Here is a 13,764-nt window from a genome sequence, read left to right on the forward strand (position 1 = left end):
TGAATGCGAACATTGATAAAAAAAAATAAAAAAAATGGACTCAACTTCCTTATTATAAATTCAATGTAGTTTTATTATATTTTCCATAAAAAAGCGTTCTTCACCAAAAAATACATTATAATGTGAGGATTTCTTCTAAATAAATACTACAACTGTTTAAAATTGGAATTATAAAATTTGACATGGAATTTTGCGACCAACTTTTTCACAGATAAAATAAAACATATTTGCAATTTGCAATTTCAATGGAGCCTGCTCCAAGGAGCTAGCAGCATTGATTCCTGATGCACCGGTGCACGTGCGCGAAACTCGACGGACACGAACTAAACACCCGTTCACGGTTGATGTTGGCTTCATGAGAACGGGCCGTTTTTACGACTCGTTTTTGTGTAAGTCGGCTCGTATGTGGAACGAGCTACCGGCATCTGTTTTTCCTCCCTCCTATAATCCGAGCCTCTTCAAGGCCCGCATTAACAAATCCCTTCCTACAGCCCCTACCTTACTCCGCCTCACAACGCCGCCCAACCGGGTGGTGACATAGTTCCCCTGTCTGTGCACTGCACAGGCAGGGACACTCTTGTGAGGTGTCACATAAAAAAATAAAAAATAATAAAAAAAAAGTGACGAAACGACAAGCTAGAATAATATTAAGCAACATTATTTCTTTGCCAAAGCGAATGAAATGTTTTTTTAGTAAAATAGAGCAAGTTCGGTGAACTACAAGCAAATCCATCGTAGGTTTCTTAGCACAATAGAGGTTAATAATGTAATAATGATATTATTTCATTTATATCGTCCTTAAATCCAAATTAAAAGCTATGAAAATAGCGTACTTGTAAGTATAAAAGATTTTATTTTACGGTTGGCATTTTTAGTTTTTGTACACTGGTACACCCCTGATAATCGCTACCAACAACCATCCACTAGAATACTAGAAAACTACGAGATGTAGATATTGGCTCCTTTAGAACGGAACAAACGACTCGAGCAATACTGTTGAAAGTTTAAAATTTATTTGTCTCGTTATCCCTTGTCTGAACTCTTATGCCCACAGTAAAATACGGGAATAAAATCATAAGTAACCGGATAAAATAGAACAGTGACAAAATAGAATATGATAAAATAATGTATCATGTTGACGCAACTGCATGCATCTCCCTTTAACATATGTTCCTGCTTAACTCCACCCAAATATATTCGTTACCCAATTTCCTGTCCATGTCTGACAGTGTTGTGTACATACCTACATCAGTAACATTGCACAAATTTATTATACATTACCAGTATATTAAGAAAACTCAAACAGTGAACATGTTGCCTCGGTGCGTTTAATTCGAGTCTATTACGGAAGATTTTGCAGTGATCACTCCAGTGTCCCTCAAGGCCATAATATAACAATACATACACCAAAGACCAGGGGTAAGTCATAATCCCTTTCCGATTCTAACTGTTAACCACAGACTGCCAATAGCTGTGTAATATATTTATTACAGTCCACAGTAAAACCACAAAGTTATTCGCGTACAATATTTGCGACTCCATATCAGGTGAGGTCAGTTTGGGTTTGATTAAATTTGATTAGGTGTACTGTTTTCCTTCACTTTTCTACCTGGTATTATATTATGTTTTGTCGTGAAACCAAAATCATAATATCCTTCCATAGGGGATGAAGTTGGGTCGTAATTTTCCTGCCTTTTGTCCTGTTGTAACTATCTCCTGGTTTATTAAGTTCGACTTGTTTAATGTTCTCTTTTCGGCGTGATATTTTTTTCGCCTTTCGAAAGCACTAACAAAATTTATTGCGTATTATCATGTAACAATGGGAAAATGTATTCTAGGGTTTTATATTTATGGCATTTTTAAAGGTTTCGTGACTAGGAAGCTGTTTTAAGTGTTGTTAAATCTAGAATTTACGTTATATTAATCACAAAGGGTAAATTAGTAACTGCGTATAAAAAAAATTAACTACTTTTTACCTAGTTTGCAGAAATACATACCTATCTTCCATGAGATAACATATTTGTTATAGCTGTAATTTATGTCACGGATATACCTTTGGTCTAACTTCGGAGGATGGTTCATGAAAATCTAAAGATAAATGTTGTTTGTTTATCATTTTCCTAAATAAAATGGTGTGATGTCTCTATGCTTTGCTTCATATATTACCTTACACGGAGAAAACTTACTGATATAAAATATTCCTAATTTTTTTAAAGAATCATTTCAAGTTATTCGTAATCCGGTTAAAAGCGGACTTGCAGGCCTTTCCTAATAAACTTTCAGTAAAACACGAATATATTGTCGCGACATCGGAACACCCGTTCATGAAAATTCTAATAACTTCGAACTTCGTCATTGCATATTATCAGGAAAAACGTACGTGCATGAACACATGTTCTGATATATTATAAATGTACTAAAAGTTTATTAGGAAACAGTCTACAATCCCGTTTTACCATGATGTTGATAAATCTGCAATACTCATTTTTCTCACAGAAGTAAATAAAAGGTAAAACTTGGCTAGTTTATATATTAACTAACTAACCATCACGCCGTTTCATCGCAGGGGTAGGCAGAGAGGTTGGACCGCTAAACATTCATAGATCGTCTCATACATACTCTTCTATTATTCTGACGCTTAACATGGCCCGACTCGAGTATCATGTCGTCCTCGAGCGTCCCTGACTTCTGCTACCATTCACATTTGCATCGTATATTCTCCTTACACTCCTTTCTTCGCTCATTCGCTCTACATGATCAAACCATCTAAGCGTCACTTTCTTGATCTTACTCATTACACTTACATCAGCCTTACACTCTTTGCGTATCTCCACATTTCTCACACGATCGTACATGGTTTTACCACACATACGCCTCAGGGATCTCATTTCTACTGCTTTCAGTCTAAAAAATATATATATTAATCTTTCGGCTCACCAAACATTTCGTGATGTTTTTTATCGTTCATAATAATCACTCCCTGAAATCATTCCCGGTATGATACAGTACAATGTGTTATTTCTATAAAACTTCTTCTAAAATAAGACTTTTTGATTGTGTATTATTGAAGTACCTAACTTTCGTTTACCAACGGTCTACATTATTCCACCGCCAAACTTGTCCATTATTGTTTGAACACTGAATTTCAAATGACAACATTCAAACAACTCAAGTTCCGCTGGGCAGTTCCCCTTTCAAGTTTAAAACTTTGTTGCAGAAGTTCTGGGTGTCCTGCAGGGATTTTAATTGAATATCTGAAGAACAACAGGCTGAAGGCTTTATAATTCCTCTATTACCGACGCGCTCCTGAAAGGAATTCATGAAGCCGGAAACCAAAGTACAGCCTTGTAACTTGACGGTGCCACCTTAATGTAACAATATACTAACAGAAACACTGTGCGAACAAGATACTGGGTGTGGGTACAGACTTGCGAAGTTAAGTTTTGGTTTCGGATAACTCAGAGCTCGGATTCAACCGGAACGCAACTCCAGCTTGTGAAATCCTCATGCCGTATCGCACCGCTTCGTGACTTCAGTCACTTAAGTAGTTATTGTCACAAAAGGTCATAAATCTACTAGCGATATAAGCATTCCGGTTGGTATAATAATCAATATCAAACGCTGATGTGACTTATGCAAAAAATATCAAGTACATTATATAACCTCAACAAGTGAAAAAAGGATGGCTTTACGCAATTGGAATATAACAATAATAATAGTATCATGGCATTTATATAGCTCAGTTTAGTGTCATTTCACTTCAAGTGCGCTATACTAGCATTGGTGGTCATGTTCTTAAAATTATTACTGCAGTGTGCCTTACCCAATTCAGATCTAATATTATAACAGTAGGACACTCTTAAAGGGTGAAAGCCAGAAATAGTAGAAAAAAAATAACAGTAGGACAGGACAAAACAAGATCATTAAAACTAAAACGTAATATAAGACAGGAGGCCGTTTGTGCTCAGAAATTAGAAACTTCTGGACAGACATTTTAAAAAGGTACAATAAGAAGGCAACCGAAACTAAACAATTACCAGAAGTTTTAGAATATGGCTTATTATAAAATATTGAAAAGAAGTTAAGATTTAATACTTAGCTCTGATACAAATATTGTTGTTTAAAGTTGCAATTCAATTTACTAGCCAAAATATTAGCACACCCCTTAGTTATACTGCCATAAATCAAAAATCGGGTAATTTGTGCATAAATGCAATTCTTGATATTAGGTATACCTTACAAATATAATAGATTTGAAACTTACATACGTAGAAAAATTACTATTGCTGATTTATTAAAATATGATTTTAGTAAATAATTTTTTGTACAATCCTAATATATTGGAACACGTGTTCATGCACCAGTAATTGTCCTGATAATATGCAATGACGAAATATGAAAATATTAAAATGTTATGAACATGTGTTCCGTTTTATTAAAACATAATCATGTTTTAAATTTAATAGGAAACATATAAATTCATTAGTTAAAGGCTTGGAATCCCATTTTTAACCGGATTGCGAATAATTTGAAGAGATTCTTAGTATTAATATTTTATATCAGTAAGTTTTCTCCGCGCTTAAATACTGGCTACCAACAAATTATTTGCCATTGTTTAATTTCTGTCATGCTGTCATAATTCAACTATTTAGAACTAGATAATACTATTAATACCCTGACTCTCAAATGATTACACGCATCAAAATCTAGATTCTTGTTTCATATATCATCAAAATCTAGATTCTTGTTTTATATATCATCAAAATCTAGATTCTTGTTTTATATATCATCAAAATCTAGATTCTTGTTTTATATTTCATCAAAATCTAGATTCTTGTTTTATATATCATCAAAATCTAGATTCTTGTTTTATATATCATCAAAATCTAGATTCTTGTTTTATATATCATCAAAATCTAGATTCTTGTTTTACATATCATCAAAATCTAGATTCTTGTTTTATATATCATCAAAATCTAGATTCTAGTTTTATATATCATCAAAATCTAGATTCTTGTTTTATATATCATCAAAATCTAGATTCTAGTTTTATATATCATCAAAATTTAGATTCTTGTTTTATATATCATCAAAATCTAGATTCTAGTTTTATATATCATCAAAATTTAGATTCTTGTTTTATATATCATCAAAATCTAGATTCTAGTTTTATATATCATCAAAATTTAGATTCTTGTTTTATATATCATCAAAATCTAGATTCTAGTTTTATATATCATCAAAATTTAGATTCTTGTTTTATACCTATATCATCAAAATCTAGATTCTTGTTTTATATATCATCATAATCCCAGCTTTGTCATTTTATATGAAAGCCTGCGTTTTAGTGCAATTATCGTTGTAAGATAACTGTTACAAAGGGCATTATATGATTCCGATGCGATCTGAACTCTCAACTATCAAAGCCTCCTTACCAATGATCTCGTATTCGGTAGCTTGCTTCACGGTCTTCTGTTCTTCCGATAATTCTACCTGATATCACCTCCATTAGAAACCACTTGTTGTTTTGTGAGATTTTCATTTAGATGAGAATTTTCCTGGATTCTCTTGTACCCCAGACAGGAATGGGAAGCAGGAAGTAGGTTCTGCAGAAGATAGTACAGAACAAAGAAAACAATACCGGAAGGAAGCCAGGGATTTCATTTTCCAAAGCAGGCTGCGCTGTGCACTTGCACCATTCGCTTTTGAATTATCCCGTCGTAGCCTTGAAAGCCTTTGCAAGCTTAAAGCATTAGATATTTTAATATACAGGGTGTTAAGGGACGTACTTGACTTACTTTAACCGGTTATTCCTCACATTATTTGAAGTAAAAAAATTAAATTAAATTTTGGTCTCTGGTGACATTTTTAATGTTTTTTTTTAAGGAACGTAGAAAACCAAAAAGTATTGGACAGCTAGGATCGTTGTGGTCAGTTGGATGGTTACTCGGCTGACTGACCAGAGACGACGTGTGGAAGTTTATTTTTTAATTGTATTAAAAAAATCATAATCCAAAAAATCACCGGAGACCAAAATTTCATTTTTTTATTAAAAATAATGTCAGGAATCAATTTTTAAAGTAAGTCAAGTATGTCTCTTCACACCCTGTATAGCTAAAGTTTTTATAAACCCACTTTTCTTTTAGTGTGTAGAACTGATACGAAGTACTTACTCGTGTACCTAAGAAATTTTGAATTACTTGCAACTTTTTATTGTTATATTTATTTATTATTCATTATCGCTTTGTCAGGCTTTTACAAGGAAACTTAACAAATTATATGTTTAAGTGTAACAGGATACATGGGTAATAGCATAACTATATAAAATAAATGTTCAAATATTAATACTATGATTGACATCAAATCCAAACAATATAACCAGATATTGTAAATAAAGAAAAACTTCAAATGTAAAGTAAGAATATATATTCGTATAAGCATACAATTATTCGTGTTTGTTGCAAACCAGTAAAACTGAAAACACGAAAATATTTTACTCGTAAGTTACATACTAATATTATAAAAGAGAACATTTAAAAAAGAAGAAAAATAATATCAGTTGTATCTATAGAACAAACTAATTAATAAGTAATTGCATTTACATTTCATAAGTACGAAAATTACACGAACATTAAACGGAAGCAAAGCCAAAACATTATGTACAGAGTAATCAAGAGTAATCATTGAAGTTTTATCTATATATTTAAACGTGACTAGTGAAAAAAAATAACAAACAGTAGTAGGGTAAATCGTACTACTAAATTAAAAATTAAATGTCAACGGAATAATAAACGAAATACGGTTGTGAAAGCATTGCCATCTGTGGCTCAACCAACAAACTAAAATACTTTAATAATTATATTTTTCACCTTCATAAAGTTCTTCAGAGATGTCGCTATCACTCTCACGAGGCGAAACACGAGAAAGTAATCATACAAAATTAATACTAAATCATTTCTATTAATATAAAATTGCACATTTTCATGGCTTATCTTTAACACTTTACAAAACTAATTTTTTAAAGTGATATATATTATTTATTCAAGCTTTGGTTGGCTTTTACACCTATTTGTACTAATATAGCAAGTCTACGGGGCCGACCCTGAAGTCCTGAAGCGAGTAAAATTTTGGCGCCCCTTGTCAAAGCCCTAGTAGAGGCCCAGGTAAATAATCACTGTAATTCGGATGATTTGTATCTTTATTTAAAACCATATAATATACGATGCAAATTTGAATGGTAGCAGAAGTCGGGGACGCCCGAAGAAGACATGGCACGACCAAGTGAATCAGATACTTGAGTCGGAACAAAGTAAGAGCAGAATAATAGAAGAGTATGTGTGAGACGATGTGTGAATGTGAATGAGGCAAGGCGTGTTTGCCAAGACCGAGTTGTTTGGCGGTCCGTCCTCTCTACCTACCCCTGCGGGGAAACGGTTAGTTAGTTAGTTAATGGTTAGTTAGTTAGTTAAAAAAAACACTTCTTTAAAATTAGATATAGGTAAGATTAGAAAATTAATTAAAATAAGCAATCTGCGTAAAATACCTAATAAATTATGAAATGAAATATAAAATTAAAATAGAGATTGAAGGAAAAAACGCTTATAGTGGTAAACTTGTACATTTCAGAAAAATATTTATGAAGAATAATTCGGAATCTCTAAATATGTCGACAACATTCATAATTTTATTGCCATCATTTTGCTGTCGATTTATCGGTGTGTAAGCCTCTTGGTTTGTTTTGGAATTGAAGCGAACGAATTAACTTTTAATTCATCTGTGGTTAACTTCTAGATTTGAATATAAAGCGTGGTGTTTGCTCTTTCGAATCATATTTCTCACCATGTTAGTAAGGTAAACACAACGATTCCAATGAGACCATATGAGTTGTTCCCAAAAGCGAACAAATTTGCCTAAAAGGTTAATGAAACAAATACAATGTCGCTTTATTTCATTGTTTCCCTTTCATTGCATAATGTATGATTTCTAAACGTTAATTGAATTATTATTTACCCGTTTTATCGAACTAATTGATTGCCTACCTACCTATTTTTAACAAAATGCTGCCTTAGCTGATCTAGTTTTATGTTCCCGGGGTAGAATATATTTGCATAGGAATGCTACTGAGTAGAAATTCTATTCGCAATACAAATGCTCAAATATATGATTTGCGACTGGAATTTTGAACGTCAAACACGCCAATTCTCTTATTATGTTCTCATCCTTCAAAGTAACAAAGATAGACCTTAACCCTACAGGGATTTAATCAAAGTTGACCAAAACAATGAACGAAATATATATGCATATTTTTTTTAATATTATGTACTAAGTCAAATGCGTATTCCACCTTATCGGGTGTTCCTCAAGGCACCTACTTTGGTCTCTTGTAAAACATTAACAATTAATTATGATTATTTCTATATTCCAAAGATCTCCAATATTGATTGTACTCATTGGAAATCATCTTCTTCCTTAGATTCTACCTGAGGAGGTCCACAACCGGCAGTCCCGTGTGGGTGGTGTTCCTGGAGGGCGGGTGGTACTGCCATGACCGCGCCTCCTGCAGGTCCCGATGGCTGAGGCTGCGCCATCTCATGACCAGTTCCCACTGGCCCGAGTCCAGAGATGGTATGTGTGCTTATCATAAATAAAAAAAATATTGGAAATTTATTTGAACAAAATATAAACATGATTGATAACAGAGTAATAATTCAAATGCATAATATATATTGATATTAAACGGACTAAATGATTTTTTCTTTTCTATTCTTCTTCTTTCTGTTTTCTTCTGTCTATTTCTCTACGATGTTTGCACCTTATATTATGATATACCTCTGCATATGTTTCCATTTATTTGTTATTCACTTAACTATAAGCATCACTTTGTGCTTAATACAATATTCTTTTATGTAGCGCAATTGATTTTTATTTGAAATTTTGCATTCTACTTTTATGATTTCGATAGCTTGACTAATTTTACTAACCGACTTCACCAAAAATGTTGACATTTAATATAATATTTCTAATCACACGATGGATATTTCAATCAACTGCAAATCAGCGTAAATATCATCTAGCTCACGGCTTGAGAGAATAAAGTTTTTTCTACATTATAGATTTATTAAACAAGGCTTATGGAAATATTCATCATTTCTTCATTGACATTTTGGCAGATATTGGTTTACCTACATAAGCGCCCTAAAACTCTTGCAGTTAAATATTTTTTTAACTCAAACATATTTTATTTCTGCAGTGAATGGCATTCTATCCGCCAACCCCACGGAGAACCCCTACTGGCATGAGGCTAACCATGTCTCCATACCATATTGCAGCAGCGACTCCTGGTCTGGTACGGCATCATCTAACTCCGCCAGGGATTCCTTTCATTTTATGGGGAAACTGATCGTCAATCAGGTAAATTTGTTCTTCATTCCAACCAATATATGCCTAATCGTATGCATCCATTCCTAAAACATATTATAAATCTTACGGCTTTAAAAAAGTAATATTCTTCAAATGTCCACATTACTTTTTTAAACTTTTTTTCTTGATTCCGAACCCCTGTATTCTCATTAGAACTAAAAGTGGGTACACCTAATGAAACTTTGGATTAGTTTTAGTAGTTGGTGTGCAACATATTTTACCCAAGTACAATTTGAAAAACTTGCCTTGACGGTTTTTAAAGTCAATAACAGAGTTGCATTATTTTCTATTTATTTCTTTTTTAGTTTCTAACAGGGCATAAGTATAGTATAGGTAAATTAAGAAACTACATACTTCTCTCCCCAAATCTATTCTAATAAAGTTTTTTTACGTTTTTACAATTATGTCGACAGAAGAAAACTTTTAAACAATGTGAAGACCTGTGTACTGTGCAGGTGCACTGCTCAGCATTCTAGTATCATAAAAGTTCACGGAAACAAATAGAAAACTCCTTTTCAATAGATTTTCTTCAATGTATGGCGTTTTTGTCTTTCTTTTCGCGTTGATTCCCCATACTCGCTGAAATAACCATCTCCTGGGGCGCCATAAGCAGCAATGAAAGCCTTAATGGCTGTGCTATTAGGGGTGTAATTGGCTCATCACCATTTAATTCAGATGCTATCGTAGTCTTCTCGCTTGGAGTCTGAATGGGACCAGCTAAGGCAGAATCTACTTATGTATTGAATGGGTAGACGTTAGAGGAAGTTACCCATTGCGAGTAGCCCAAATGTGTCTTGAAGCTAGAATATTTTTCTACTGCAACACAATGAAAAACAAATATTTAATCTCAGGGTACGTAGTAGAACTACACGTTTAAGGAGTTTTCCTGGAAGAAACCTGTGTAAAAAATGTAATCACTATTGCTTTGTCAACAATGTTGATGAGCGTAAAAAAACAGTTTTTTTTATTATTTTTGTGGACCGAATAATTTTCTCAAATATATAATGAATCTGCTGTGTAAAATAATTTTTTAAATTATTGTTTCACTAAGAATTAAGTTAATTAACATGTAAAATGTAAGCGAAAATACACAGAGAAAATTTACTGATATAAATTATTGATAATTATTCGTATTCTTGCTAAAAACGGGATTGCAAGAATTTAACGAAAGAATTGATAGATTTCCTTTCAGTAAAACACGATTTTTATCGCGATGTCGGAACACATGTTCATAAGAATTATAATATTTTCGCATATCGTCATTGTATATTATTAGAACCAACCAACGTAGCTGCACGAACATGTGTTTCGATGTATTATGAAAGTACTAAAAGTTTATCAGGAAGTGGCCTGGTATCATGTTTTTAACACGATTTTAATAAATCAGCAATACTATTTTTTTCTCCGTGGACAATTAAAAAAGGAGAAAAGAAACATGTAATATATATAATATACCTGAGTAAAGTAATAAGAACCAACTGAAACAAAAAAATATTACTGGGTTATTTCTACTGACTACTGCAGACTACCATTTAGGAATACATATTATATACGTACTAAACTAATTTATTTTTATTCCAGGTAATTCGTGATTTGGTCCCCCTCGGTGTCCAAAACTCTTCATGGTTAATCCTTGCCGGGAGCAGTGCTGGCGGTACGGGAGTAATGCTGAACCTCGACCCTGTTCAGAGACTGCTGCGGGAAGAGCTTGGACTCAAGAAGGTAGCTGTAAGAGGCATATCAGACTCTGGATGGTTCTTGGACCGGACTCCTTACAGGTATTTAGTTGAAACTCTTTAAATATAATAACTCCAAAGGCTTCTCGTATTCGTGCGAACATTAAACGACTGTGTCAAGAGGCATTTTCATCTCGTTAACTAACAAAAATTTTTTTTTAGCCCTACCACCCTGCCAGCAGTGGACGCCATCAAGAAGGGCTATGCTCTATGGCAAGGATCTTTGCCTAAGCGATGTGTGGATATTTATCCTCAAGAACCATGGAGGTGTTATTTTGGATACAGGTTGTATCCTACAATAAGAGGTACTTATCAAATTCTATTTCGTTGCCTTCCAACTATACTTTTGCATCAACATAATATGAAATATTTTTTGGTTGTGAAAGGATCGTGTTCACCGCAAGTATTAAGAAGCACATTTTTTTCCAGCTCCTCTCTTTGTATTCCAATGGCTATTCGATGAGGCCCAAATGACAGCTGACAATGTGGGTGCTCCTGTAACTCCCCAGCAGTGGGACTATATCCACAGTATGGGCCGAGCTTTGAGAGCATCATTTGCCAATGTATCTGCCGTATTTGCCCCATCGTGCGTTTCACACTCCGTTCTCACAAAAAAAGACTGGCTTCAAGTCAAAATTGACGATGTCTCTGTCGCAAGAGCACTACGCTGTTGGGAACTCTCTACGATGAAGAAGCCGTCCAGGTAACTATCAATTTAACGCATCCTTAATTGAACATAAGCGATATGGGTGCATTTAAATAATCCCATGAGTGTAAGAAAAACTCCTAACAATGCTTTCTTGTTTCAGGAATCATACCATGAGACCAGCCAGAAAACTGGTGAGATCTGGTATAAATGGCGAAGGGGATGAAAAGAAAGACGTTGAAAGACAGGGAGAAAGAACACACAATAGAAGACGCAAAAGGAAGAAAAACCTCCATGAAAGAACCAATACTGACGGTAATAGAAGGCGGCATGGTGGAAATGGTAAATTGAAAAATATTTTGAACTACCTTTAAATATATGATTGTTTTTTGCAGAGGAGCTAATACTTTTTATTTTTCTTACAGAAGAAGTTTCTAGACTTCTGCCATACGAATTTAAGAAACAGCAAACCAACAACAGGCCTCATTCCAACAAAAATCAACGAATAAATGAAAAACGTAAACGAATCCAAAACAAAAGAAGAAATAATAATCTGAGCAGCAATGGCAGAAGCAACAACAGACCCAACAACTTAAAAGGCACAAATCGTGGAAACCTCAATATTGCTAATTTACCCAACTGTTCGAGAAGTCATAATCAAAGATTATACCCAAATAATAGAAAGCCCAGGTGTGACCCTTTCAGGAATGAGAGGCGACATAGCAAAAACAGGAACATATCAGGAGGGAAACGTTTCAAAAACCAATCACATTCCAACGGTACATCAGCTAAAGAGGACAGAAGTCACGCTGCTTTTCATAACACGGAAGGTGATATGTCTCGTCAATTGGAACGGCAGCTCAGACCACAGAGGTCTCTATTAAAGTAAGTCAAAATTTGGGCGCAAAATTTCATCATCAGGCTTATCTCTTGTTTTGATGGAAACGAAAATATTTATTTATAGTGTCGTCTCGATATAATACAAACAATGATCTAATTACGTAATCAGTGCACGTCATAAAAAACCGAATCAATAATGAAATTAATGCAAATGGATTTCATTCTTAATGTTTTACAATGTATTTCGATAAGATAAGATAGGGTTTTTGTGCACCTTTAAAGAAGTATTGTTTGTTATTGCGATTTTTCTAATTAACTCCAATCTCTTGCTTAAGTCCTTAAGCCAAACGAGATTTTAATGTGATATTTATAACAACCGTTTTAAATTCATGACTTTTCCTAATTGTTTTATTTTATTTTTTATTCTAGGAACTCTGAAAGTTGTGAACATCGTCACATAGAGCGTTGCAGTTGGCCCCAATGTAGTCACTCATGTCCTCGACTCCTGGATCCCTACACAGGAGAAGAAGTTAACTTCATCGACATGCTGAAGAGCTTTGGACTTCGTATGGACAGCGTTGCGCAAGCTCTGGGAGTTGACCTTCACACCTTGAACAATATGGAGCACACAGAGCTATTGGATTTGCTGACTCAACAGATCAATTAGCTTTATAATTTGAGGAAATCATTTCAAGCTCCTGCTTGCAATCAAAGAAGTAGAATTTTAGCGCGTGTCCAATTGGTCATCAAAAATAACCTTATATTTGAAAATAAATTTCCATCTTGACTGATACTAATTTATGTTTCCGAAAAATCAATAAAATTGCTAATAATTGCACCACTAAATTTGTTTACTGAAATCTTTCAAAGCCTGAAATCCTGCAGCGTTTGTTATATTTTCTTTTGTAAAAAATATAACAAAATGCCAACACAACTTTCAATCAACTTTATAGTATAGAGTTAGACTAAGGACGGGTTGTTTCGGAGAATTTGAACAATTCATCAAATTTCAACGTTCATTTTCGGGTTCTGTGAAAGTCCTATTCAAGTTCTGTTACTATATGATTGTAGGCTAGTTGCTTGACAAAACTGAAATAAAAACAGAACTTGAAAAAATCTTTC

At 34.0% G+C, this 13,764-nt stretch overlaps 1 protein-coding gene across 1 annotated transcript in view; it reads left to right on the forward strand.

The window, feature by feature from the left end:
- The window catches only part of Notum (palmitoleoyl-protein carboxylesterase notum), a 100,106-nt gene extending 86,797 nt beyond the window's left edge, over nt 1–13,309 (forward strand). Inside the window, exons 4-10 of the mRNA XM_089637540.1 lie at nt 8,474–8,625; nt 9,251–9,411; nt 11,002–11,198; nt 11,319–11,461; nt 11,586–11,859; nt 12,508–12,687; nt 13,072–13,309. Coding sequence (XP_089493666.1) covers nt 8,474–8,625; nt 9,251–9,411; nt 11,002–11,198; nt 11,319–11,461; nt 11,586–11,859; nt 12,508–12,687; nt 13,072–13,309 — 1,345 coding nt within the window. The remainder of the gene's footprint in view (nt 1–8,473; nt 8,626–9,250; nt 9,412–11,001; nt 11,199–11,318; nt 11,462–11,585; nt 11,860–12,507; nt 12,688–13,071) is intronic.
- Nucleotides 13,310–13,764: the final 455 nt, after the last annotated feature.

Source organism: Hesperophylax consimilis, chromosome 11, assembly GCF_061612785.1.
Source record: "Hesperophylax consimilis isolate HC1 chromosome 11, BYU_Hcon_1.0, whole genome shotgun sequence".
In the NCBI taxonomy this organism is placed as follows: domain Eukaryota; kingdom Metazoa; phylum Arthropoda; class Insecta; order Trichoptera; family Limnephilidae; genus Hesperophylax; species Hesperophylax consimilis.